We start from the raw sequence: 27456 nt of genomic DNA, 5'->3' as shown, positions 1-27456 counted from the left end.
TATGTGCAACGTTTTAGATTGATCCAATGAACCATTGCATTTATGTTAGAATTTTGTATCAAGACTGCCTAAATGTGCCTAATTTGTTTATTAATAACTTTTCATGTTCAAAACGGCGCACTCTCCTCAAACAATAGCATTGTATTCTTTCACTGTAATAGCTACTGTAAATTGGATAGTGCTGTTAGATTAACAAGAATTTAAGAAAATACATTGTGACAAATCTTTTTGTTTTATGTAGTTTTTTTCTACCTGTCCAGTTGGTGGCTGCAATTCACCTTTTTGGGTTGTAGTCCGCCATAAAACCACAAAAGAAGAAGAAGTAGAAGAAGATCAGAGAGGAAATCACCTGATACATTGAATAGAGGCGCCTACCCTTTGTTACATATAAACAAGTTAAATCTTACATTTTAACATAGCTATTTACATTTTAAATGAATCTTTGGATATTGTGTGGATTGTGACCGTATAACTTTGCCTATAAATTAAAGTGTTCTAACCATAACAGTTGTTAGGCTTTCAACCCAGGAGACGATAGTGGAAAGATGGTGGAAACTGAGGTTTTGTTTGAAACTGCTAGTGAGTCGGGTGAAGATAATAGCACAGAAAGTGAGAATGAGTGGGTTACCGTGGCAAAGAAAAAGGGAAACGAGAAGTGAAGCTGTCATGGAAAAAAATTCATCTCTAGACTAGTTTTTAGTCAGAGTGAGGGTTTTGGATCAATACTACTTGGGAAATCTGTTTAACGTCTCGAGGAAATTCTGGAATGTGTAGGAGGAAAGTGTGGAGTCGTGAGAGTCACAAGAAGTGGTCTTATTTCAAAGTTTTGTGTGTCCTGTATGGATTTTTGTAGCAGGGTGCCTATCAAGGGGGTTATTTCTGGGGTTGCACAAGAAGCAAAGGTAGGATATAGGATATAAGGATAGAACTGAAGACACCGATGGAGTGGTTGGTGCACGTCGACTGACCTGTATGGTAGATGGAGAAAATAAATTCACTTCATCCATGCTACTGTTCTTAGATGAAGAATCTCTCCCTTCTCATATAAAGTTTGGATTCATTGTAACGGCCGTCGTTCAAATGAGACCAAGGTGCAGCGGACGATGTGTTCATCTTACAAGATTTTAATAACCGAATGAACACTATACAAAAAGAACAACAAAAAAAAAACAACCAGCAACAGTTCTGTCAGGAACAAACTAAACAGAAAACATTCACCCACAAACCCCAAAGGAAAAACAGGCTGCCTATGTATGACTCTCAATCAGCAACAACGATCTACACCTGTTCCTGATTGAGAGCCATACACGGCCGAAACAAAGAAAACCACCAACATAGAAAAAGAAACCTAGAACACCCACCCATGTCACACCCTGGCCTAACCAAAAATAGAGAACAAAAAACCCTCTCTATGGCCAGGGCGTTACATTCATGAGATACCCTATTGGAGCTTTTGTGCACAACCCTTTAGTGTCATAAATGTAAAAGATTTGGTCAAGTGACAGAAGGGAAGAATATCGTATGCCAGATGAAGTGAAATGCTGCAGTTGTGGAGGTGAGTATGTGCCTGATTTCCTGGAGTGCTCTGTTCAGGTGAAGGAGACTGAGGTGGCAAGAGTCAGGACTGTCCAGCGTGTCTCCTATCTGGAGGCGGTAAGAAGATTGGAAGGAACGAGTGGCGGGGAAGAAACAATGGTAGTAGAGCCTCCACGACCAGTGAAGGTTTCTCATCAACCGAGTGAAAGTGAAATGCTTAATGTTAAAAGGTGGGCATTTTTTAATTTATTGCAATAGTCATAAACTGTACAGTGCAAGCGGAGAAGAAGTCCAAGAAAATTGGAATCATTGAAGGGAGCTGAACATTTTTTGTGTCTTCGTGATTTCACAGCCGAGGCCGCGCAAGAAATCCTGTTGGTGAATGTTCGAGCAATCACAGGCCCCTGAGCCGTGTAGGGAGGTATTTTTGAGTGGACTGTGATTGAAGAAGTGGGATGGGTTTTGTTAGTTGATGTTTCATTTTGTATGATGTTGTTTTCCCCCTTTCCCACAATGTTTTTTTATTTTCTCATTCAATACCTCATCCAGCTGGTGGTGGTAATGCACCATTAATATTGGATGCCAACTGCCGTTAAACCCCATCGAAGAAAAAGAAGATAAGAGGGGAGGGACCCCAGGGACCGTCATGGCCCGCCCATCTGTGGGGAAAACAACCGGTGGTTACCTAGGTTATCCCATAGCAAAAAGTTGACCTTTTTCAAACGCCAGTTTATTGTTATCTGCTTGTTTTAGTCAATTACAAAACTGCATTTTCCATGTCTAAAGATTACTTTTCTATAAAAACGAAGAGAGTTGCACACTCCATTTAACCTACCAGTAAATTTATTGGGTAAAAAAAACACCAACGTTTCGGCATCACTGTGCCTTCTTCAGCGTAGTCAGCACCTCTACACTAAATCATTTTCTCTGGGTGTGCGCCAGCTCATGCTTTTAATAAAGATTACTTTTCAACATTACCTGCTACTGAGTGTTCTCAATACTTAGAAAAGCATAATATTGACTGTAGTGCCTCCCTCATGCCCCTTTTCATGATGGTGCGAGCAGCCACATGAGTCACAACCAGTCCGGAACATTAAGCTTGCCAAGACCAACAACACAAGCAAACGGACTATACAGCCACAAGTAGTGTACAAACACACTATACCAAACCAAGTTAAATGTACAGAACCAGTCAAAAGTTTGGACACACCTACTCATTCAAGGGTTTATCTTTATTTTCACTATTTTCTACATTGTAGAATAATAGTGAAGACATAAAAACTATGAAATAACACATATGGAATCATGTAGTAAACCAAAAAATTGTTAACAAAACAAAATATATTTTAGATTCTTCAAAGTAGCCACCCTTTGCCTTGATGACAGCTTTGCATTCTCTCAACCAGCTTCTCCTGGAATGCTTTTCCAACAGTCTTGAAGGATTTCCCACATATTCTGAGCATTTGTTGGCTGCTTTTCCTTCACTCTGCGGTCCAACTCATCCCTAACCATCTCAATTGGGTTGAGGTCAGGTGATCGTGGAGGCCAGGTAATCTGATGCAGCACTCCATCACTCTCCTTTGTGGTCAAATAGTCTTTACACAGCCTGGAGGTGTGTTAGGTCATTGTCTTGTTGAAAAACAAATGGTAGTCCCACTATTCGCAAACCAGATGGTATGGCGTATTGCTGCAGAATGCTGTGGTAGCCATGCAGGTTAAGTGTGCCTTGAATTCTAAATAAATCACTGACTGTGTCACCAGCCAAGCACCCCCACACCATCACACCTCCTCCTCCATACTTCACAGTGGGAACCATACATGCTGAGATCATCTGTTCACCTACTCTGCGTCTCACAGACATGGAACCAAAAATCTCACATTTGGAGTGTCCATTGCCCATGTTTCTTGGCCCAAGCAAGTCTCATCTTCATATTCGTGTCCTTTAGTAATGGTTTCTTTGCAGCAATTTGACCATGAAGGCCTGATTCACAGTCTCCTCTGAACAGTTGATGTTGAGATGTGTCTGTACTTGAACTCTGCGAAGCTTTAATTTGGGACTGAAATCTGAGGTGCAGTTAACTCTAATGAACTTATCCTCTGCAGCAGAGGTAACTCTGGGTCTTCCTTTCCTGTGGCGGTCCTCATGAGAGCCAGTTTCATCATAGCGCTTGATGGTTTTTGCGACTGCACTTGAAGAAACTTTCAAAGTTCTTGAAATGTTCCAGATTGACTGACCTTCATGTCTTAAAGTTTTCCCCCTACCTACAGACTTTATTTCATTGGCCCCTTTAATAAATGGAACACTAGTCACTTTAATAATGCTACTTTAAGAATGTTTACATATCTCGCATTACTCATCTCATGTACAGTATATACTGTATACTGTATCCTTCACTATCTATTCTTTACTATCTATTGCGTCTTAGCCGCTCTGTCACTGCTCATCCATATATTTTATACTTATATATTCTCATCCCATTCCTTTGCTAGATTGTGTGTATTAGGTTTTGTTGTGGAATTTGTTAGATATTACCTGTTAGATACTGCTGCACTGTCGGATCTAGAAGTATAAGTATTTCGCTACACTCCCAATAACATCTGCTAACCATGTTTATGTGACCGATAGCATTTGATTTGATTTGATTCGACGGTCATGTATCTTTGCTTATTTGAGCTGTTCTTGCCATAATACAGACTTGGTATTTTACCAAATAGGGCTATCCTCTGTACACAACCCCTACCTTGTCACAACACAACTGATTGGCTCAAATGCATTAAGGAAAGAAATTCCACAAATTAACTTTTAACAAGGCACACCTGTTAATTGAAATGCATTCCAGATGACTACCTCATGAAGCTGGTTGAGAGAATGCCAAGAGTGTGGTTGATTGGTTTAACACTTTTTTGGTTACTACATGATTCCATATCTGTTATTTCATAGTTTTGATGTCTTCACTACTATTTTACAATGTAGAAAATAGTACAAATAAAGAAAGACCGTTGAATGAGTAGGTGTGTCTAAACGTTTGACTGGTACTGTATGTCTTACCTGTGATTACATGTTTTCCACATACATACTGTAGCTACGTGTAGCCTTACTTGGACACCTGGTCCCCACATTTCCCACTCTCCCATGCTGAATAGCCTGAAGCCACGGGGCTCTTCTCGCAAGGCTCTGTTTCCCTATGTGGGAGGATTGCAAATCGTAGTTCAGTATGTACATTACAATGCGGGTCAATGGGAAATAATGTTTGTTTTTCTCAATTTGTGGGCATGGTCGAAAGGAATTCCTTCTTATGATGTCTACTTGGAGTATAGAATACCATAATAGCCATAAAACCTTGTGGTCAAACAAGGGACTGGTTCCAATTGTTTTTCCACCATTCATTTTTCCCATTGGGTATTTTATATACACTTAAAATAAGGGCTGTGTTTCATGTAGGCTTACTCTGGTGTGACGATTTGATAACTCTCTCGGAAAGTTACTTTTTATTAATATATTCGCCTGTATTTACCCCACAAAAATGAAATGCAAATTATCTGCTAATGTGGCTATCTTAACCTCTACGGGCTAGGGGGCAGATTTGGATAGAACACACTCTGAATTTTCTAAAACTGTTTGAATGGTGTCTGTAAGTATAACAAAACTCATATGGCAGGCAAAAACCCGAGAAAAATACAACCAGGACTACTACAAATGCCATGATGATCTGGACGAGACTGCCAAATCTAGGCAAAGCATTTTCAAATCTGAGAGTAAATGGAGACTAATATATTGATGAAAGTCACCTTATCCAAGAGAGATATATATGGTTATCAAAATGTTACGCCAGGGTAAGCCCTGTTTGACTGCTAGGATTCATGGGTATTATGACACCTCCAGTGTGGGGCTCTATTAGCGTTCAAAACAACTGGGAACTCAGAAATCTCAGACTTCTGACTTCAGTGTGTTCAAGATAACTCACAATTTCAAGTCGGAAACTCTGGCATCTTCTAGAGCTCCGACTTAAAGATCGCTGACGTCATGATTTGATCTAGTTTTTTTTCAGAGTTCCCAGTTGTCTTGAAAGCGCTATTAGTATAGTATAGTCGCTTTCAAATTGTAAAGAATTCCATCGAAACTACCATTACTTTCTTTAACAGATTTCAGAGCAAATAATCATAATTCGCTAAATCGTTAGCCGACATCTGCATGTGTTCGACGAAGACTAGCCTAGTCCATTGACATCCTTTGTACCCAAATAATACATAATAAGGGCACTAGCTAGCTAACATTAAGCCTCTGGTAAATAATCTCTGATAGCATGACATAACATCATATCTGTGAATGATCCTTTTCCCATGGAAGTTAGCCAGGTAGGCATATTCATTTGAGCGAGCGGTTATTATGCTATTCATTCTCAAATCCTAACCATTTAGCGATCAATACTTCTGCCGTTCGTCTGTCTTTGTTAACCCATGATGTGTCACTGCACAGAACTGTAAGATGCTGGTAATGCTGACCGAGGTGCCAGTGCTGTGCTGGTACCAGTCACACCTAATGCAATTTAAATAATTATACTGAGACTAATTCACAATTTGTTAAATCAGGGAAGGGGCATCCAACCTTCACCATTATAAAATGTTATCAATATATTCTACATAGGCCACTTATCACTGCTGAACACAAAACTAATAAACAAGCCTTTTCTGTATTTCTTTTATTTCCTGTTTGACATTGCAGCACTGGCTATTACAGTGTGTGTGTGTGTGTGTGTGTGTGTGTGTGTGTGTTTCAGGATCATAGACATTTTGTGTAAAAGTCATCTCCATTCCAATTAAAAATAAATGGGAATCATAGGATATTAAAATATCGCCATTTGACATGTGCATTAAATTTGCTGACACAAATTCCATCATAACTGCATCCCATCCCATATTAGATCCCCATTGAAATGTCATTACGAAGACAGGTTGAAGTCTAAATCAGAACTTATAAACTTGAAGCAGCAGTTAGAAGAATAGTTTTGACAGACCACGAGTTTCAATGAAAACAGCAATGAAAAATGGTGTCCCCTGTATTTTCAACTATATTAGCCCAAAATAAATGACTTCAGCCCTGCTGAATGTCTTGTTGAACACTTGAATGTGCTGACATCAGTCCAAGTCCCTGCCATCTTATAAAGACTTATCTCAGTGACCGAAAACACCCTTTACTCTGGTATCCACCTCCTCTCTCCTTTCCCTCTCTCCCTCCATCTCTCTCTCTCTCTCTCTCTCTCTTCTTAAAGCCCTTGGCTATAGTAAGCACTGCAGAAGTTTGTGAATGCTTGTAGGGTAGTCCTCCTCTACAGGAAGGATTGTGTTGTGGGTGGATCAGGAGAAGGGCATCTCCCATCTCTGGGTGTAGGCTGTCAGTTCACAGGGGCTGATCACCAGCATCTTGCTGCTCTCGATGCCGTCCAGGGCCATCTCACTGTCCAGGCAGAAGTGGGAGGCCAGGTGCTCCAGATGGGTGCCTGACTTCTGCCATCGCTGGAACACAACAGACAATACAAATATCAATAACTATACTGTATACAGAGACATGCATTTCAATGTTATTAAACTGCTATTGTCCATTAATTGTAACAGAATGCCATTGGTTCAAATAAGTCAAAAGGTTTGGGCAACTATTGTCCATTACTGACCCTGTAATTTTGCCAACTTCATATTTAGCTAATGATCTTTATTGCATGTCACGTTCATGGCACTCTTCCCACTATTCACCACTAGATGTCCCTCTTTACTCAATTTCTGGTGAGTCACAATAATAATTCACAGCAGCGAATTCTTCTTCTTGTTGATATTGTTGAATTTATATATTAACAAAACTTGAGGATATTAGCAAACATGCAAGGATTTTGTCATTGCCTCACACATCCATCACTGGTTAGAACGTGACGGCTGACAGGCAAAGCCTGTTGCCAAGACTAGTGGAGCGTATTATGATCACGTCTCTCTTCCGTGGTAGAAACAATACAGTGGATATAAAGGGGATTTTTCTGGATCAAAAAGGGCAAAGGTTGTGGGCATGGCAGGAGGCGTGGCAATTAGCAGCTGGCCCATGTGAGTGGCTACATTTTTGTGAACAGGCCCCCATCTCCATTGTGTAGAGAAATGTTTGAATTTTTGAGCCAAATTCCTAAAACTCAAACAAATATCTTGCCATGTAGAGAAAATGTTGCCGTTTTTAAGCTCATTTCCTGCAATTATACATTGCTCTTTTTCTCAAACATAATAACATAATGAATACTACTAAATTCATTGTTTTGGGAATTTTCAATTCTCCCTGACTGTCTACCTTTTATTTTGGTAATTGTTAGTTCTCAACGATGATATTATAAAAAAAATAAGATATAGGTCCATTATATTTTCTACATACTTTATATGGTTTTAGTTGTTTAAATTTACGCTGAAAGCATTTTTCCATCCTGAAAGCGACTTGAAAAAAATGTTTTTGGCGCTCCGCCCATGGATTAAAATGGCAGAAAAATCCATGGTGGATGTGATAGAGATACAGAGCGTCTTTTGTTTCACAGTATTTAAAGTCAGTGAACAGAAACAAGCTCTGTTCCATTGTGACCCTGATCAAAGCAGGAAAGACTCAAATTGCCATGACATGTTTTTTTCCCTTTTTTTATGAAGCAAAGTGAGACTGCACTTTTTAACTGATAAAAGAAAATAATTAAAACAAAATCAATTTGTATTCAGTGCCTGTGGTGCCTCTAAGTAATTCTTCTTGTTACTGGCTGTTGATGCACAATTGATAGTTAAGCACATTTGTAGGCTCCTGAGAGCCTCTCTCTGCTGTAGCCTATAGTGGCCTGAGGGGAACACATGAGCACGGCTCTAATTAGTTATCACTGAACAGTTTCCGTCTATGTGCCAGGGGTGGAACATGGTGCTTTGGGAGCCTTTTAAGCAGGAGGAGGTAGTATATACCTGCGCAACTTCTAAAAGTGGGAGACCTAAAATCTACCTGCCGATACAGAGGTCTATTATGTGGCCCTTACTTATCTACGCAACACCAGACTGTAACTGAGCTGTGTATATTGTTTTAAGTGTGCTATTTATCATCTCTTTCTCTCTCCATCACTCTCACGATCCTTCTTTCTCTCACTTCCTATGTTTTCACCAGACACTACATCATTATCACCACATATTCATGAATCATCTGTTCCCGCAGTCACCACCCAAACAAAACAATGTGAATACATTATACAGTCATGCATGCTGCTTAAAACACCCTCCCACTCATTGACAGTATCTGCACACATTCTCCACAAACCAACTCCTCTGTTTTGTTTCCCTCATTGTTTACCAAGAATGTCAATAAAACATGTACAACCTTTTCGTACAGACTCAAACCATGTAAACAGCCTCGCTAGCATACTGTTAGATAAGCCGGAACAGACTGAAGAGGACCTTGCCTCTGTCTCAGGGTGCAGCAGCAGCAGCAGCAGCAGCTGGCTGGTGATACAGGCAGAACCCAGAGCTCTCAAACACACTCTCCACTGCACTATCAGACTGCCTAAGTGAAAGTTGATTTATGGCTTGTCAAAAGTGACTTTGCTCGTTTGAGGCAGGGGGCCGGCACAGTGCAGCGTGATGGGTGTTCAGGTGAGGACGGGTGCCCTCTGGGCTATTACTTGTTTCCCGTCGCCGATGTTGCAGGGCATGAGCATGACCTGGGAGGCAGGGAAAGTGGTAGAGAGGGAGAGGCAGTGCTGTTGCTGGCGGATCTGCTGCCCATGGGTGTAGATCCACTCCTGAGGAGAGAGAGATACACTGATAACACATCAACAACACGACAATTACGTACTAACAAAACAGTCTACGTACCATGTATGTGAGAGTATGAACACAACATTTAGCAGAACACAGTTATGTCATACTACTGAAAACACAGATTACTACAGACTGGGTGTGTATCAGTGTATGCTACATCCAATCGTGAGGCGACCCAATTCCTCCAGCCAGGGAGAGTGTGTGTCTTCAGTACAGCACACACCACTACCCACACCTCCAAAACATCTGTCTCTGGGAATGGGTTCACTCTTCAGGAACATTCCATACATCATGACATAATAAGACTGTCTCTGTGGAACCAGACCAGGGAATATTACTGAGCCAGCATAGTGGAGATTGACGCACGCACGCACGCACGCACGCACACAATCCACACACAATCCACACACACAGTCAAGTCTTGAGAATGGCCAAAACCCAGATGAAAAACAGTAAATATTTTGATCGCTGAAACTAAAGTATGCCAATGAGATGCTGCTAAGCCTGTCTGTGTTTTCTTTTTTACCTTTATTTAACTAGGCAAGTCAGTTAAGAACAAATTCTTATTTACAATGACGGCCTAGGAACAGTGGGTTAACTGCCTTGTTCAGGGGCAGAATGACAGATTTTTACCTTGTCAGCTCGGGGATTCGATCTAGCAGCCTTTCGGTTACTGGCCCAAAATTCTAACCACTAGGCTACCTGCCGCCTCACTAACCACTAGGCTACCTGCCGCCCCACTAACCACTAGGATACCTGCCGCCCCACTAACCACTAGGATACCTGTGTATGGTGGTGCAGGCACATCCAGCCACTTTTCATGGTCTAGCTAGCTTACAGAGGATTTGATATTGAGTGGGCCCACAAGGATCCAAATATTCACACATAATATGTCATGGATTCTAGTGTTTTATTGTAGAATATCAGACAGAAAGACAATTTGAAACTCTTGTTGTTAAAGACACTCCGGGTACAAGCTGCCAGGCAACATCCCTGTACCCTTATGTCCTAGTCAGGCGAGATGCACTCCAACAGAGATGCACTAAACTGTGGTTCCCTGCGCTCAAACAATAAAGCATCTGTGTTCTTGTCTGGGTCCCTGCCTTTTTGGAAGCTAGTTTTTTTCTAACATGATGTTGTGATGTTCTTGGATTCAACTTTTGTGCACTTCCTTGGTTTCATAATGTCTAACCATGTGTTTAGAAAAAAGAATTAAGATGACTAAATAGGACAGGTCTTCGACCAATTCAAGCTTTAACTACACATGTATGCTTGCTTGTACTGATTTTCCTATAGCAGAGCAAATTGAGAACTACTGATTTCACACACAAGTGCCTCAGATACATGTCATTATCTGTAGAAATGGTAGACCCTGTCTAGTTTCTTTTGGCACAAAATAAGTGAGTCGATAGCAAGCGACACCTGAGGGCTGACGCCAAGATAGGAAGAGGGTTCTGGCAACGTAATTGGAGGCAATTAGGAAGATATGTAGTGAGCAGCAGCAGTAAGGACAACCTTCCCAACTGAACTGGTGATTCCTATGCTGGATGTTCAGCATGGTCACACAGTAGGGATGTATGTGTGTGTGTTTGACAACACAAAGGAGGTCCCGTGGTAATTACTAGACGGCCATGCTACGAAGGACCAAAGTCTATATTCATAAGATATTTGCTTCTGACCTTTTAGCATGGACAGCGGTGGCCATGTACAATGGATATGTTGCCTATTTCTAACCAATGTCTTTGAAAAGACATGCAGACCAGAGGATTCAGTGCAATGCCCAGAGTGAGGGCTTTTAATTATATGTACATTACAATTATTAAACTCTGGTACAAGTTTCTCTTTCCACCGGGATTTAGCAACCATAGCGCATGCGTTACCCAAACCACAGGATAATTGGCGCTCTCGAACGCGCGCTCTGGTTGACACGCCCCCTGCCGAGCTCGGCAGAAGGAACACACATTGCATAACGATGGAGGAATTCAGATATGACTTCATTGTTTTAAACTACGGCGTGCAACATGGTTCAATGTGCCAGTAAATCAGCACAATCGACTTTATTTTGAATTGCATTGCCACCGTCACGGAGCTCTAGAATTGGGATCAAGTGTACTGTGCTAACGAAGATACAAACAGAGTAATGGAGAGCACTGAATAACACGGCAGTATACGGGGGCCGCCATCTTTATGCGTGTCCGCTATAACGAAGAATCAAAGGTCAATTCTAACCATTCCTTAATATATGAATAGCGATCTTATTACCAAAACATGTGCACTTTATAGTGGTAACATTAATACAAAAAGTACGGCTGATAGAGCACAACTAGCAGAGCTACAAATAATTTAATACCTTTTTTCCGAATATCACCCAGTGTAACGTTTCTTTCTCTTTACAGGCTTTTATCAATGTACCAGAGGACATCCCAGGCAAACATCAAGCTGTAACACGGACTTCTAGAGATGAGCAGCCATAGACTTAGATAGACATCGCATCATTGTATCGGTCCCGTTATGGCGTCTGTGAGAGCACGGGCAGCACCATTGAGGCCATCTCCATTTTGAAGTGGTACATTTTCTTCTACTACGTCGTCTATGAGTTGGTAAACAAACTGAAAGGGTGCACACTGCCGCATACTGTGTTGTTTGAACATGTATAAAGCCAAGGTTGGCGATTTAATGCCACCTGCAGTTATGGAATGTTTCCTTACGAGTATAAATTCAATGGCTGGATCCTCCTGGTCACCTGGATGGAATTATGTGATCCTTCCTCCAAATGGTGAAAGTCCTTAATGGTGCTGCCCATGATAAAACAGGCTTTTGGGCACTAGAGTCCTCTATCTACACTCTTCGGAAAAAAAAGGGTTCCAAAAGGGTTCTTCGGCTGTCCCCATAGGACAACCCTTTTTGGTTCCAGGGAGAACCCTTTCTGGTTCCACATAGACTCTTTCCACAGAGGGTTCTATCTCTATGGAGCAGCCAAGGTTGGCCTAGCGTTGGAAAAGTGGCCCAGAGGAGTTAGCACTACGTTCTGCCAGTCTAACGTGTGAAACTCGTTTCCAAGGGTTTTCATTCCCCAAGGATAGTAGGCAGGCACAAAAAAGGTCACACAAAAACCAAGTCCCATCCATTCTCCCAGCCACACACCATAACAACCTCTACAGTAGCCTATACTAACAAGAGTACTTGAATCATAAGAACATGTGTTGCGTAGGGAACAGGCCTGCATCAGCATGACATGTTGACATGTTATTTTACACCCCATTTGATATGAAATACACTGTTCTGCCTTGAGAATGCAGCCCAATATTGTAGTGTATATGCCATGTTCATCGTAAGAGCTAGTCCACCTGGATCATTAGTCGTCCTGTTACCCTGCAGCAGTCACATCATTACATTACAACCTTGCTACAATAAGAATCACATCACCTGGAAACACATCACAGAGGATAGGGCCCTGTGTGTATGTGTGTGTGCCTGTCTGTGTGTCTGTGTGTCTGTGTGTCTGTGTGTCTGTCTGTCTGTGTGTCTGTCTGTGTGTGGGTGTGTGTGAGCTAGTGTGTGTGCACATACATTATTTGTGGCATTGTGCGCACAAGTGACAGCTGCCATGTCAGAGGGCAGTGTGGGAGGTACGTGTATCTCACCTCTCTGTGGAGGTGACACCAAGAGGCCAGGCCACTACAGTAGGCATGTCTCTGGTTTGAGAACAGAGGGCTGTAATAACCAGGCCCAGCTGGGTTTTGTGTATTAAACGGCAGGTGGGTGGAGACGAGGCCTGCTAGCAGATTAAAAGGTCGGAAGGCAGAGGGCATGCACACAACACTGCTTAATAGAATAAACTGCACAGTGAAAATGTGCTCTGTATTAAATCTAATTACCCAGCAGTAATGGCACAGCTTTTTACGATGTCCGTTGTGGCACGCCAATGTTAATTTACTGTAATGTTAATCTAAGTGGCTCCAAGTCTAAGGGATCTGTGCGCTGCTTGAGGAGACAGTGTGTTTTTAGAGCAGGGCTAAGCAACTAGATTCATCTGTGTGATCTTAAGTATGCTGCCTCTAATTCTCCCACCTTTCTCTATCTCCCCTCCCGGAGGACCTGAGCCCCAGCAGCATGCCTCAGGACTACCTGGCCTGACGACTCCTGGCCGTCCATGTCCCCAGTCCACCTGGTCATGCTGCTGATGCAGTTTCTGCTGTTCTGCCTGCAGCTATGGAACCCTGACCTGTTCACCTGCTATCTTATACCTCTCTCTCTCTCTCTCTCTCTCTCTCTCTCTCTCTCTCTCTCTCTCTCTCTCTCTCTCTCTCTCTCTCTCTCCTCTCTCTCTCTCTCTCTCTCTCTCTCTCTCTCTCTCTCTCTCTCTCTCTCTCTCTCTCTCTCTCTCTCTCTCTCTCTCTCTCCTCTCTCTCTCTCTCTCTCCTCTCTCTCTCTCTCTCTCTCTCTCTCTCTCTCTCTCTCTCTCTCTCTCTCTCTCTCTCTCTCTCTCTCTCTCTCTCTCTCTCTCTCTCTCTCTCTCTCTCTCTCTCTCTCTCTCTCTCTCTCTCTCTCTCTCTCCCTGCTCTCTCAACTGCTCTCTCAACTGCTCTCTCAACTGCTCTCTCAACTGCTCTCTTGGCCTCTGAATGCTCGGTTATGAAAAGCCAGCTGACCTGCTGCACCCTCTGTAACCACTGTGATTATTATTTGACCCTGCTGGTCATCTATGAACGTTTGAACATCTTGAAGAACGATCTAACCTTAATGACCATGTACTCTTATAATCTCCACCGGCACAGCCAGAAGAGGATTGGTCCCCCCCTCAGAGCCTGGTTCCTCTCTGCCTTTCTAGGGAGTTTCTCCTAGCCATCGTGCTTCTCCACCTGCATTGCTACTCTTTTGGGTTTTAGGCTGAGTTTCTTTATAAACACTTTGTGACATCTGCTGATGTAAAAAAGGGCTCTATAAATACATTTGATTGATTGACAGAGGCTATATAATAGAGCACAGACAGGCTGGTTGGATAAAGTCTGAGTAAGAACATCCAGTCTTACATATTGGCAGCTGCTGTGTTTTTGGCTGAATCTCCGTCTACTTCCTTGTTTTAATCAGAACACCTGAGAACCACCAGCTTGGAACATAACGAACAGCTGTGGCCAGTCTCATACTGAATCTGCTTTGAGAGCAGTGTCCTACCTAGAACTAGACACTTCTGCTATTCTTATACACTGTAATAATAACAACACATAACAGTTGGGCCACTGTACTGCAGAACCATAATAGGCGTAGTCTAAATGAATGCTGACACAATAATTATACAGTAGCCTGTTTTACCATGTTTCAGCGCTGAATTAAAGCCAAATAAAACATAATGTGCTTCCTAGGGAAATGAATTGGGAGAGAAAAAAAAACACACTCCTCCCGACGAAAACAAGTCGAACCATCTGAGAGCCTTTCTTAACTTCTGCATAACACACATCTCTATGATATCATCTGATTTACATAACTAATCACCCATCAACAGCTAACACTTGGTCTTAGACGTGTGTGTGTGTGTGTGTGTGTGTGTGTGTGTGTGTGTGTGTGTGTGTGTACGTGAGAGACAGAAATACGTGTACAGGGAGGTGCTGTGACAGCCGGTCACGGAGGTGAGAATGATCCTATCTGCAGAACAAGTGCTTGGGAATAGTCTGTGGAGGCTGAGAGGCGTTGAGCACTCGGGCAGGTCTGCTTGCTGGTAGCACTGACATAACATCAGGTAGAATGAGAGAGAGAGAGAGAGAGAGGGTAAATAAAGAGAGAAGGGAGAGGCATATTGACAGAGTGGGAGAAAAACAAATACAAGAAAGATTGATAGGGAGGAAGAGGGAAAAGAGAAGGGGAGAAAGAGGTAGAGGTAGAAAAAGAGAGCGAGAGGGGTGGGGAGATCGAGAAAGAGGTAGAGAGAGATCCAGGTGTGTGAGCGAGCCGGTGTGTGAGACTGTCAGAGTCGGAGCAGCTCAGGCTGAATTCCACAAGTGCAAGATGATGCTTGTCTGCTCGAATTGTATAGAGACGGAAAGAAAACATGACAGGAGCAGTACTGACGGACGGGGAGAGAGGCTTAGCCCATGTTTGTTTTAAAACAGTGTGTGCTGGAGAGGCTAATGAGGACAGATACTTTCTGACAGCCTGGGATACATAGTACCTCTCTGTCAGTGAGTGTTGAAGCTGCTGGACTTGTGTGCAGAACAGCCCCTTAACCAGGCAGTAGTGATACTGAGTACGGAGAAAAAATGTATGAAATGTATGCATTCACTACTGTAAGTCGCTCTGGATAAGAGCGTCTGCTAAATGACTAAAATGTCAAATGTAATGTAAAATGATACAGTAGTATTGACTCTGGACTAGACTTTAGTTCTAGTTAGAAGTGTCCTTGTTTTTGAAAGAAAAGCTAATTTTTTGTCCATAAAATAACATCAAATTGATCAGAAATACAGTGTAGACATTGTTAATGTTGTAAATGACTATTGTAGCTGGAAACGGCAGATTTTTTCTGGACTATCTACATAGGCGTACAGAGGCCCATTATCAGCAACCATCACTCCTGTGTTCCAATGGCACGTTGTGTTAGTTAATCCAAGTTTATCATTTTAAAAGGCTAATTGATCATTAGAAAACCCATTTGCAATTATGTTAGCACAGCCGAAAACTGTTGTTCTCATTAAAGAAGCAATAAATCTGGCCTTCTTTAGACTAGTTGAGTGTCTGGAGCATCAGCATTTGTGGGTTCGATTACAGGCTCAAAATGTCTAGAAACAAAGAACTTTCTTCTGAAACTCGTCAGTCTATTCTTGTTCTGAGAAATGAAGGCTTCATTAAAAAGTCCCCGCAAAACACCAGTCTCAACGTCAACAGTGAAGAGGCCACTCTGGGATGCTGGCCTTCTAGGCAGAGTTGCAAAGAAAAAGCCATATCTCAGACTGGCCAATAAAAAGAAAAGATTAAGATGGGCAAAAGAACACAGACACTGGACAGAGGAACTCTGCCTAGAAGGCCAGCATCCCGGAGTCGCCTCTTCACTGTTGACATTGAGACTGGTGTTTTGCGGGTACTTTTTAATGAAGCTTCCAGTTGAGGACTTGTGAGGTGTCTGTTTCTCAAACTAGACGCTCTAATGTACTTGTCCTCTTGCTCAGTCGTGCACCAGGGCCTCCCACTCCTCTTTCTATTCTGGTTAGAGCCAGTTTGCGCTGTTCTGTGAAGGGAGTAGTACACAGCGTTGTATGAGATCTTCAGTTTCTTGGCAATTTCTCGCATGGAATAGCCTTCATTTCTCAGAACAAGAATAGACTGACGAGTTTCAGAAGAAAGTTATTTGTTTCTGGCCATTTTGAGCCTATAATTGAGCCTGTAAACTAGTCTAAAGAAGGCCAGTTTTACTGCTTCATTTATCAGCTCAACAGTTTTCAGCTGTGCTAACATAATTGCAAAAGGGTTTTCTAATGATCAATTAGCCTTTTAAAATGATAAACTTGGATTAGATAACACAACGTGCCATTGGAACACAGGAGTGATGGTTGCTGATAATGGGCCTCTGTACGCCTATGTAGATATTCCATAAAAAAATATTCCGTTTCCAGCTACAATAGTCATTTACAACATTAACAATGTCTACACTGTATTTCTGATCAATTTGATGTTATTTTAATGGATTTTTACTGTAATTTTTTTTTTCAATAACAAGGACATTTCTAAGTGACCCCAAACTTTTGAACGGTAGTGTATATTGATCCGTAGCTCTCAGTTTATGAGTGTAGAGTCTTGAGCGGGCCATAGATATACGGTTGAGTCTGTCTATTAATTCTTGACTGTTTGAATGTTGAGTGTAGGCCGTACCTGGTTGAGTGCTGGCACAGATTTGGTCCCGATGCAGGGTGCCAGTGTGAGAGAGGGGAGGTCCTGTCCCTCCAGCTTTCGCGACTCTAGACAATTCTGTCTTTGACGAATCATCCCCGACTTAGAGTCCGAATCATCCGGCACTCTGAAAATACACAACGCACATTTTATACATGTATTTTCTTGATTTAGAGTATATTCCCCAATGCAGAATACAAGGCAGATGCATTCTGGGATAGATTCATGGTGGCATTTTTACATGCACATCAATAACTATTTAGTATAGAGATGAACATTGAGGCTGGCGTGTCATGTTCCGTGTCCTGGCATTAATGCTTCCTCAGACAATGTCTGAACTGAATTACAATCAATATTTAAATGTACAGGAAGAAACAGCTGTTCACATGACAGAGCCATTTATCAGAGGTAGGCAGAACCTATGGCTTTTGGGGGGGTGGGGGGTTGGTTTGTGTTTAAGTAATGTTGTCTGCTGCCAGTGTGGGTCTGTGGAAGCTTTACAGCCTAGCTCATTCACTTAGTCAGCAAACAGGAACCTGGAACCAGCAGCAGTGGATCTCTCTCTCACACACACACACACACACACACACAGCCCCCCCCCATAGGTAACGGTACTCATATCCCTTATATCCTTTGTGTGCTCTGCAAGCGTTTTGTAATAGCCTATGACTGTACTTCTCTCTGTATATCACTCTCTCTCTAGCTCTTGTATGTCTTTATCGTTCTCTGTGTATACGCTTCCTCACTACTGTCCTTTCACTGGGACTTGTCCTCCTTATTTCAACTTTCTCTCAATTCACCTGCCTCTTCAACTAACTTTTAATAGTCTTTTTTCTTACTACGCAATTAACGGTGGTTCCACGTCATCTAAAAGGTCAGACCTCTCTCCCCTGAGTCCACATTGTTCATTTCGGTCCATGGGATTAACCTAAACTCCATCACGCCTGGCTGTTGTTGTATCAGTCAGATTGAGCTGCAAGGAGGCTTTTGAAGCCAATGCCAGGCGGACACAGAGCAATCAGGGGACAAACGCCAGGCGGACACAGAGCAATCAGGGCACAAAAATAGAGAGGCCTGAATATGAAAAATAATCATTCATCTATTCTGAATGAACCATAATGGGATGTGTGTGAGTGGCCAGCCGCACACACTCACTTGAGCTCTGGGTAGACGTTGTCCAGATACCACTTGAAGGATTTGCACTTGAGAATCTTGCGGAGCTCTTCCCTGCCATGAATGCTGATAATAGAGAGAGAGAGAGGGAAATTAATGAAGTGTATGTTAGAGAGAGGAAGCTTTTTTATAATGCTGTCCTGCTCTTATCAGAGAAAAGGCAGTGCTACACGCTTACACAGGGGCAGGCACATTGCTCCAATATGTAATGCAGGGAGACCAAAAAGGCTCTCTTTAAATAACCTGAATGGTATGGTTTGAACCGTCTACCCCGTTAATCGTGCTAAACCAGATGCAATGTATGTGTTCTATAATATTTCTCTTTATCAGCCCTCTGTAGAATATAAAATATAGCAGTAGAAGTGTATGGTGTATGGTGTGTAGAAGTGTATGAAGTGTATGGTGTGTATAGTGTGTAGAAGTGTATGAAGTGTATGGTGTGTAGAAGTGTATGCTGTGTAGAAGTGTATGGTGTGTAGAAGTGTATGCTGTGTAGAAGTGTATGCTGTGTAGAAGTGTATGGTGTGTAGAAGTGTATGGTGTGTAGAAGTGTAAGCTGTGTATGGTGTGTAGAAGTGTATGGTGTGTAGAAGTGTATGCTGTGTAGAAGTGTATGGTGTGTAGAAGCGTATGGTGTGTAGAAGTGTATGCTGTGTAGAAGTGTATGCTGTGTAGAAGTGTATGGTGTGTAGAAGTGTATGGTGTGTAGAAGTGTAAGCTGTGTAGAAGTGTATGGTGTGTAGAAGTGTATGGTGTGTAGAAGTGTATAGAAGTGTATGCTGTGTAGAAGTGTAAGCTGTGTAGAAGTGTATGGTGTGTAGAAGTGTATAGAAGTGTATGGTGTGTAGAAGTGTAAGCTGTGTAGAAGTGTATGGTGTGTAGAAGTGTATGTGTGTAGAAGTGTATGCTGTGTAGAAGCGTATGCTGTGTAGAAGCGTATGCTGTGTAGAAGCGTATGCTGTGTAGAAGCGTATGCTGTGTAGAAGCGTATGCTGTGTAGAAGCGTATGCTGTGTAGAAGCGTATGTTGTGTAGAAGCGTAAGCTGTGTAGAAGTGTATGGTGTGTAGAAGTGTAAGCTGTGTAGAAGTATAAGCTGTGTAGAAGTGTATGGTGTGTAGAAGTGTAAGCTGTGTAGAAGTGTAAGCTGTGTAGAAGTGTAAGCTGTGTAGAAGTGTATGGTGTGTAGAAGTGTAAGCTGTGTAGAAGTGTAAGCTGTGTAGAAGTGTAAGCTGTGTATGGTGTGTAGAAGTGTAAGCTGTGTAGAAGTGTAAGCTGTGTAGAAGTGTAAGCTGTGTAGAAGTGTAAGCTGTGTAGAAGTGTAAGCTGTGTAGAAGTGTATGGTGATATGTCACTCACTCTCCGTAGGACTTGCCCCGTGCTGCAGGGCGAGCCGAGTAGTAGAAGAGCCTGAACTCGTCCATCCACACCTCTGCCGTGCGCCTGGTGTTCCTGCAACACAGCCAGTAGAGGACACAGTAGGATTCAGCAGGCATTTTACATTAAACCACTTCACTCCAGGGTGGGCCAGCCCAGACCGCCAGTGTGAAAAGGCCTAGCGCGTATGTGACCAAAATAACCAGAAGCCAAGCCAGCCCTCACACATTGGTCTCAAACACATTCCAAGAAAATTCACCATCATGCTTGCTAAAGATTAGCAACAAAATAATGTTATCCTGCGAGTTAAGTATACTGTATCATATTCCGTATATGTCAAGCTCACACTTTTCACTGAAAGTTGTGGGCCTTATGCTCATCCTAGTTCCATTTCATTACAGTTTGCATATTAAATGGGGAAAATATGTAATTGAGAATTCCATAATCCTCAGACCCAAACGCACCCTCCTCTAGTGGACCTGCTACACCCACCCAGCCTTTAAAGTCTGAGCGCCCTGGCCTGAACACAAATGCATAGGTGAAGCGTTTCATGTAATGATGGGATTGGTCAATGGAACAGTGACTGAAGTGGATAAATACTTCTAGTAATGTGATTCCTCTGTTGCATACTGTGGACCTTCTCCCAATATATATGTGTGTTGTTATAGACGTTAAAGGGATAGTTTACTCCAAAATCAAATTCTATCACGTTGTCATACATCCTGAACTCAACTTTAGTCCTCTTTTGACATTTGAAAGCATCTGGCAAACTTGGAATTTTGGGTGAAGACACCTTTAAAGCTAGATGCCTCCCCACCTCTGTTGTAGTAAAAAGACGAGGGACGGGCTTGGAGAAATGGAACCACTCTCAAATTCCTACGCCGAGCTGTGGATGCAAGGACTGATCATCCATTATAACACAATTATGGTTTTAACCATGTTTTTAGGCTACACAGTGTTTGTTACATTTACGTTGTTGAACAAACATTGGAGCAAAACAAGCTTATATTTTGGGTTCACGATGGGGTACGACAGTTGAACTAAGCTCATGAGGCATTTATAAGTTATGTTCTTCAAGGATCAATGGGTATATATAATGAATTTACAAGTCCAAAAACAGATGTAGCATGTGCAGATTTCTAGCTTTAAAAGGTGCATTCCAGTGCATCTCTAGCAGAACCCACTGTCCTGTACAGCTCATTAAACTAGTCTACAGCCTTATCCTATCCCCTTGGTCCTCACAGGCAGCAATACAACGTTTAGGCCTACTGTACCCCCTGCTGTTTTATATTCCTTTGAAGTTCACACATCACATCTCTCCTTTCCACCTTTCACTCAACCCTACTGTTACACAGCCTGGCGTCTGAGCAGAAGACTTTGGGACAGAGAAGGACGGAACTGCTTGTAAGACAAACGACAGTGATATTGTGCTAAGAGCGGAGCACACGGAGAAAGCAGGTGAATAAATTAAATAGAATTATCAATGGGCATGCTGAGCCACCAGCTGCCATTGGAAGCTTTTTTTCCCAGGACATGAAATCAAACATCATTCTTGGAGCAATTATTCATTAACTCCTGTTAACTTGACTCCTGTTGACAGGATGAAGTAATTATTCATTGAAGCCTAATGTGTTTTATGTTGTAAGTAAGAGAGAGAAAAAAATCAGTGAACGAACAGTGAGCGCACACTGCCAGTCAGTCAAAGAAGATGCAGCCGAGTCAAGGGGTGACTTGAACACAACAACACATTTTCTGAAACTGCTCTGCAATCAAATCAAATAGTGTGCTGTTCACTTTACATATTCAGACCATGCCGTGACCTTCCTGAAGGCTAATTGCAAATGAGAAATCCAAATAAAGAAAACTGATTCTGCCGATAACGGCATTGTTAACCAAGGGCGGCATTTCGGCTTCATGTCAAAGTTAAACATTTGATAAAAGACGATACGCTTTCACAAAGTTTTAAGATGAAATAATAGAGTTTGTGCACACACACAATTAGCTGACTAAATCCCTGTCAAACACAGTGGGAACATGAGCCTAATCCCTAACATGGAGAGAGGGACAAACTACTCTGATGTGCAGGAGACAATAGAGCTTAGCATAATTCATTCAAAAGACAATGTTAGGCAAAGCTTTAGAGCAAACTACAGCAATTTCTTTCATTTATATTTGCCACGTTCGCTGCAAATCTGTTCTCAGTATTGGGTTGCATTGCACGAATATTGGCCTATCAATCACACAAACAATGTAAAAACAGCCAAATATTTTTTTTTAAAGTAGTACATATGAAGTTTTACACTTATTTTGGCTGCCGTGGGTTGGCTTTTTTTTTATTTTGAGTCCAGCTGTAACACATGAACAAAGTGAATACAATAACGCGTTCAGTATCACATACAGCGGTTCAGTCACAGCGCAGTACTTTGGTTGTCGTGGGTTGCCTTGCTATTTTGGAGAAGGCAGTCCGATAGATACATTAAGATGTGTGTCTGGGTGTAGTTGTTAGCTGTTTTTGTATTTTGGAGCAGGCGGATAACAGTACAGATGGAGTCAGGTCTTACTTGATGTATGTGTTGGCGTTGCCCTCAGGGAAGATGTAGGGGTGTTTCTTGCGGAAGACGTGGCCGACCCTGCTGCAGGGGATAATCTCTAGGCTCCCTCCACACATCCACACCCGGAACGAGATCTCTACACACACACAACACACAGCTACCATTAGTTATCATTGTCACATGGAATAGCTCAGGGGACAGCCATGAACCAGGAAGAGTAACACTGTATTGTATGCTTAGTGCTTTTAGATGGTATGAGTTCTGTGTGAGGAGGACAGAGAGTCCTAAGGCAGAGACAGGCAGGGACAGGAGAACTGAAATTCAAACACACACAGTATTACAAAGTGTTATTGGAAATCTACAAGTGAAACCAGGTAAGAAGTTATTTTGCTTCTCGTTCCATTACAATCCATAAACATTACCCATCATCGACATCTGTATATGGGGCAACTCTGATGCTTTGAATATTTGATAACATGCTTGTTGCCTCATATCTCAGGTTTAAACTCATGTTTAAACTGCCGTGTCCTCTGCTCATTTAGAAGTGCACCACCAGCCACACGAATGTAAATAAACAAGTCCCTCCATGGCCTGGTCTAATTTAGCCCAGGCTAATACAGTATAAACATCGGGGCTGATGCTACACACTTGTCTTTTAAACCCAACAGAGTTGAGGTTTTGTAGCATCAAACACAGCATATAAAATTATGCTTCCTTTTTCAGAGTAACATGCTCAAAACTTTTCCTGTAATGAACACGATGGTTTCAAGTGCAGGGTGCAGCAGGTGTTTATTGTAAAGGACCACAGGAGGAGGCAGGTAGCTGGGTCCAGGGGCAGGCAGAAGGTCATACACAGGGGGGCCAATAAGGAAACAGTACAGGCAGGGAAAAGGCTAGTAACGTATTCCAGGAGATCAGGTAATAGGTTGATAACAGGAAATCTGATAGGCTAAAGTACAGGCAGGGAATAGGTTGATAACAGGAAATCTGATAGGCTAAAGTACAGGCAGGGAATAGGCAACAGGAGTCATTAGTGAGGCAGGAAAAAACGATCATACACAGGAGGATTAAATTACAGGAACCCCAGCGCTCCGAATAGAAGTGTGTCACAAAACAAACAATACCTCACACTGATGGGGTGCAAAGAACTGAACTAAATAGTGTGTGATAATGACATACAGGTGTGTGAACAGGTGATCAGAATCCAGGTGATTGGGATCTGGAGAATGAGCTGCGTTCAGGGGATCTATGTGTTTAAGGGTGTGAGCTGCGTTCAGGGGATCTATGTGTTTGAGAGTGTGAGCTGGAGAGTGAGCTGCGTTCAGGGGATCTATGTGTTTGAGAGTGTGAGCTGGAAGCAGACGTTACATTCCCAACAAGCATCTGAGCTTTTTTGACTTTTCAAAGTGTGAAAGGGAGCAGCGCAGAGAGTAAGCACGAGATATAGAGAGAGAAATAAAAGAGAGTTGTGAGGGAGATGAGAAAGTGTGTGTATGTATGTGTGTGTGTGTGTGTTTGTGTGTGAGAGAGAGAGAGAGAGAGAGAGAGAGAGAATGAGAGAGAGCGAGAGAATGAGAGAGAGAGAATGAGCGAGAGTGTGTGAGAGAGAGAGAGAGAGAATGAGAGAGAAAGACAGCGAATGAGAGAGAGAGAGAATGAGAGAGAGCAAGAGAGAGAGAGGAAGAAATAAAAGAGACGGGAGAGAGATGTTGATAAAGTGAGAGAAAGAGGAAGAGCCTTCTTTTCCAGTCTCTACTCCTTTCTTTATTGATCTGAACAGCAGCAGTACAGTCAGGAGAAACTGTCTGTCTATTATGTGAACCCCAGCATCCTTCTGCCAGAGATACATGGGAGAGTGCTAGTCAGCTTCCTGGCCTTTTAGAAACTGTAATAAACTATGAATCATCCCCACCACTACCTCGGTTAGCCCTGGCTGTGGTGCACAACTTGCCTGCAGATGTACCTGACAGAAGCAAGCATGAAGCAGGGAAGAGAAGTGCTCACGCTACCTATTGATCCAGGGGTCTGGCTAGGACTGGAATAACTGCAATGTTACACTCTCTCTAGCTTGTTTCACAGCGGTGTGGTGTTATGCTGGTCAATGATTGGTCATATAAAGTTCCGCTTAATATTTGTGTCTTCTTGACCGTTGGTGTTTTAACTACACAATAAATGTTTGAAGCCCATCATATGGAGAGAGTTTGATTGATTTGAAAAAGTATCACTTGACACTTGTTTGGGGTTTGGGACTGTGGTAATGACCATTACAAACCCAAACACAATAAATCAACTGTCCCGCTTTAGTAAGAAACGGTCTCAAGGCGAAGGCCTTGGCGAAGGCCAGACTGAAAGAATTGTGTCAGCTATAGAGGCAGGCTACTAGTGCTGGCAGACTAACACGCTGCTACAATTCAGGTGCTCTAAGGCACACACAACAGCATCATCCCCTCAACCCAGCTCCTGCCCAGTCAGCTGACTCACTCACCAAAGTTCTCCCCGCCCCAGATGTCCATGGCTGTGTCATACTTCCCCAGGTGGTTGAACCACGACTTGTCAATCACAAACAGCCCTCCGGCGATGATAGGCGTCCTGCAGGAGAGAGAGAATTCCAAGAGTATTATATCACAATACGTTGACTGGATGGATAGACTAGGTAGTTTGTTGGATGTTTTTGTAGACACTAAGAACACATTATGGTAGAAGAGTCCGAACTTCTATCTAAACCCTCTCCGTCTCCACCCGGCTGAGTGTTGCTGATGTGAATAATGACGCTGTCCCAGCCAGGCCCAGTGAGCGCGTGGGAGCCGCTGAGTAAAATGTAAATTGATTGAGTGATACAGGAGCCAGCCGGGGCAGACGGGCGGGGCGGGCAGGGCCGGGCCGGCTGACAAGCAGAGGCCCAGTGAGACGTGTAAGAGGATACCTTCTCATTATCAGGCAGAAGCTGAAGCTGCACCCAGGCCCTCCATGGAGTGCCAACCGGGACCTATCTAACACAATTCACTCAGCGCAGGATCGAACAAAGGCAGAAAGAAATAGAGGTCAGAGAGGAGAGAGAAAAAAAAGATCTAAAACAGTTCTGTCCCCATAGGATAAGGGTTCCAGGTAGAACCCTTTTGGGTTCCATGTACAGTGCCTTCGGAAAGTATTCAGACCCCTTGACTTTTTCCACATTTTGTTAGGTTACAGCCTTATTCAAAAATGGATTATAATTTTTTTGTCCATCATCGATCTACAAACAATAGCCCATAATGACAAAGCATAATTTATTACAAATAAAAAATGGAAATGTCACATTTACATAAGTATTTTGAACCCTTTACTCAGAACTTTGTTGAAGCACCGTTGGCAGCGAATACAGCCTCAAGTCTTCCTGGGTATGACGCTACAAGCTTGGCACACCTGTATTTGGGGAGTTTCTCCCATTCTTCTCTGCAGATCCTCTCAAGCTCTGTCAGGTTGGATGGGGAGCGTTGCTGCACAGCTATTTTCAGGTCTCTCCAGAGATGTTTGATCGGGTTCAAATCCGCTGGGCCACTCAAGGACATTCAGAGACTTGTCCCGAAGCCACTCCTGTGCTGTCTTGGCTGTGTGTTTAGGGCCATTGTCCTGTTGGTGGTGAAACTTCACCCCAGTCCGAGGTCCTGCTCTGGAGCAGGTTTTCATTAAGGATCTCTCTATACTTTGATCCGTTCTTTTTTAGTCTCATAGCAAAGGGTTTGAATACTTATGTAAATAAGGTATTTCTGTTTTTGTTTTTTTATAAAAGTGCAAAAATGTCTACAAACCTGTTTTCGATTTGTCATTATGGGGTACTGTGTGTAGATTGAGGAGGATAAACCATTTAAAAAAAATCATTTTAGAATAAGGTTGTAACGTAACAAAATGGTGGAAAAAGTCAAGGGGTCTGAATACTTTCCGAAGGCACTGTAAATCCCTTTCCACAGAAGGTTCTACATGGAACCCAAAAGAGTTCTACCTGGAACCAAAAAGGAAAAAGGGTTGTCCTATGTTGACAGCCAAAGAACCCTTTTGGAACCCTTTTTTCTAAGTGTAGCTAGAGAGAGAGAGGCCTCCTCGTGTTGCTGACTTTAAGGCAAGCCATTTTCAATTCACCTGCTTTGCTTTTTGAAAGATGAGGAGCATTGTCTCCTATCTAGAATAGACATGCCATGATGCTCTCTGGGGTCAGAAACATTCTCCACATTCATTTTCAGCTGTTTCTCATTTCCTGTCTTTGTCTGCAGAACTTGAGTCATTTGGTTGGACCAATGATGACAGGGGAGGGGAATTGATTCTGGAGGCAATACTACTTTCTCTGGTCATCTGTAACGTCTCCGGAGTGCACTTGAGACTACTAAAGGTAGCAACTAAAAGAAACACTATATATAGAAAAGTACATGGACACCCCTTGAAATTAGTGGATTCGGCTATTTGAGCCACACCTGTTGCTGACAGGTGTATAAAATCGGCAACACAGCCATGCACTCTCCATAGACAAACAGTGGCAGTAGAATGGAGAGCTCAGTGACTTTGAACGTGGCACCGTCGTAAGATGCCACTTTTCCAACAAGTCAGTTTGTCAAATGTCTGCGCTGCAAGAGCTGCCCCGGTCAACTGTAAGTGCTGTTATTGTGACAAGGAAATGTCTAGGAGCAACGGCTCAGACGTGAAGTGGGAGGCCACACAAGCTCGCAGGACAGGACCGCCGAGTGCCGAAACGCTTAGCTACCGAGTTCCAAACTGCCTCTGGAAGCAACGTCAGCACAAGAACTGTTCATCGGGAGCTTCATGAAATGGGTTTCCATGGCCAAGCAGCCACACACAAGTCTAAGATCACCATGCGAAATGCCAAGCGTCGGCTGGAGTGGTGTAAAGCTCGCCATAATTGGACTCAGTTGAATCGTGTTCTCTGGAGTGATGAATCATGCTTCACCATCTGGCAGTCCAATGGATGAATCTGGGTTTGGCGGATGCCAGGAGAACGCTACCTGCCCCAAAGCATAGTGCCAACTGTAAAGTGTGGTGGAGGAGGCATAATGGTCTGGGGCTGTTTTTCATGATTCGGGCTAGGCACCTTAGTTCCAGTGAAGAGGAATCTTAACACTATAGCATACAATGACATTCTAGACGATT

General features: G+C 42.8%; 1 protein-coding gene across 2 annotated transcripts in view; it reads right to left on the bottom strand.

Annotated features, from left to right (window-relative positions):
• Positions 1–6221: 6221 nt before the first annotated feature.
• LOC115192511 (polypeptide N-acetylgalactosaminyltransferase 14) overlaps positions 6222–27456 on the bottom strand; it is a 126750-nt gene continuing 105515 nt past the window's right edge. For both annotated transcript variants that reach the window (XM_029751111.1, XM_029751119.1), the window contains 7 exons: positions 24806–24909; positions 22330–22456; positions 19751–19843; positions 18376–18459; positions 17203–17347; positions 9207–9326; positions 6222–7050 (listed from right to left, as the gene is read on the bottom strand). In XM_029751111.1, the coding sequence (XP_029606971.1) occupies positions 6892–7050; positions 9207–9326; positions 17203–17347; positions 18376–18459; positions 19751–19843; positions 22330–22456; positions 24806–24909 (832 nt within the window). In that variant the 3' untranslated portion in view covers positions 6222–6891. The remainder of the gene's footprint in view (positions 7051–9206; positions 9327–17202; positions 17348–18375; positions 18460–19750; positions 19844–22329; positions 22457–24805; positions 24910–27456) is intronic.

This window comes from Salmo trutta, chromosome 1 (genome assembly GCF_901001165.1).
Source record: "Salmo trutta chromosome 1, fSalTru1.1, whole genome shotgun sequence".
NCBI classification, from domain to species: Eukaryota; Metazoa; Chordata; class Actinopteri; order Salmoniformes; family Salmonidae; genus Salmo; species Salmo trutta.
This window is presented reverse-complemented; position numbering and strand designations above follow the sequence as displayed.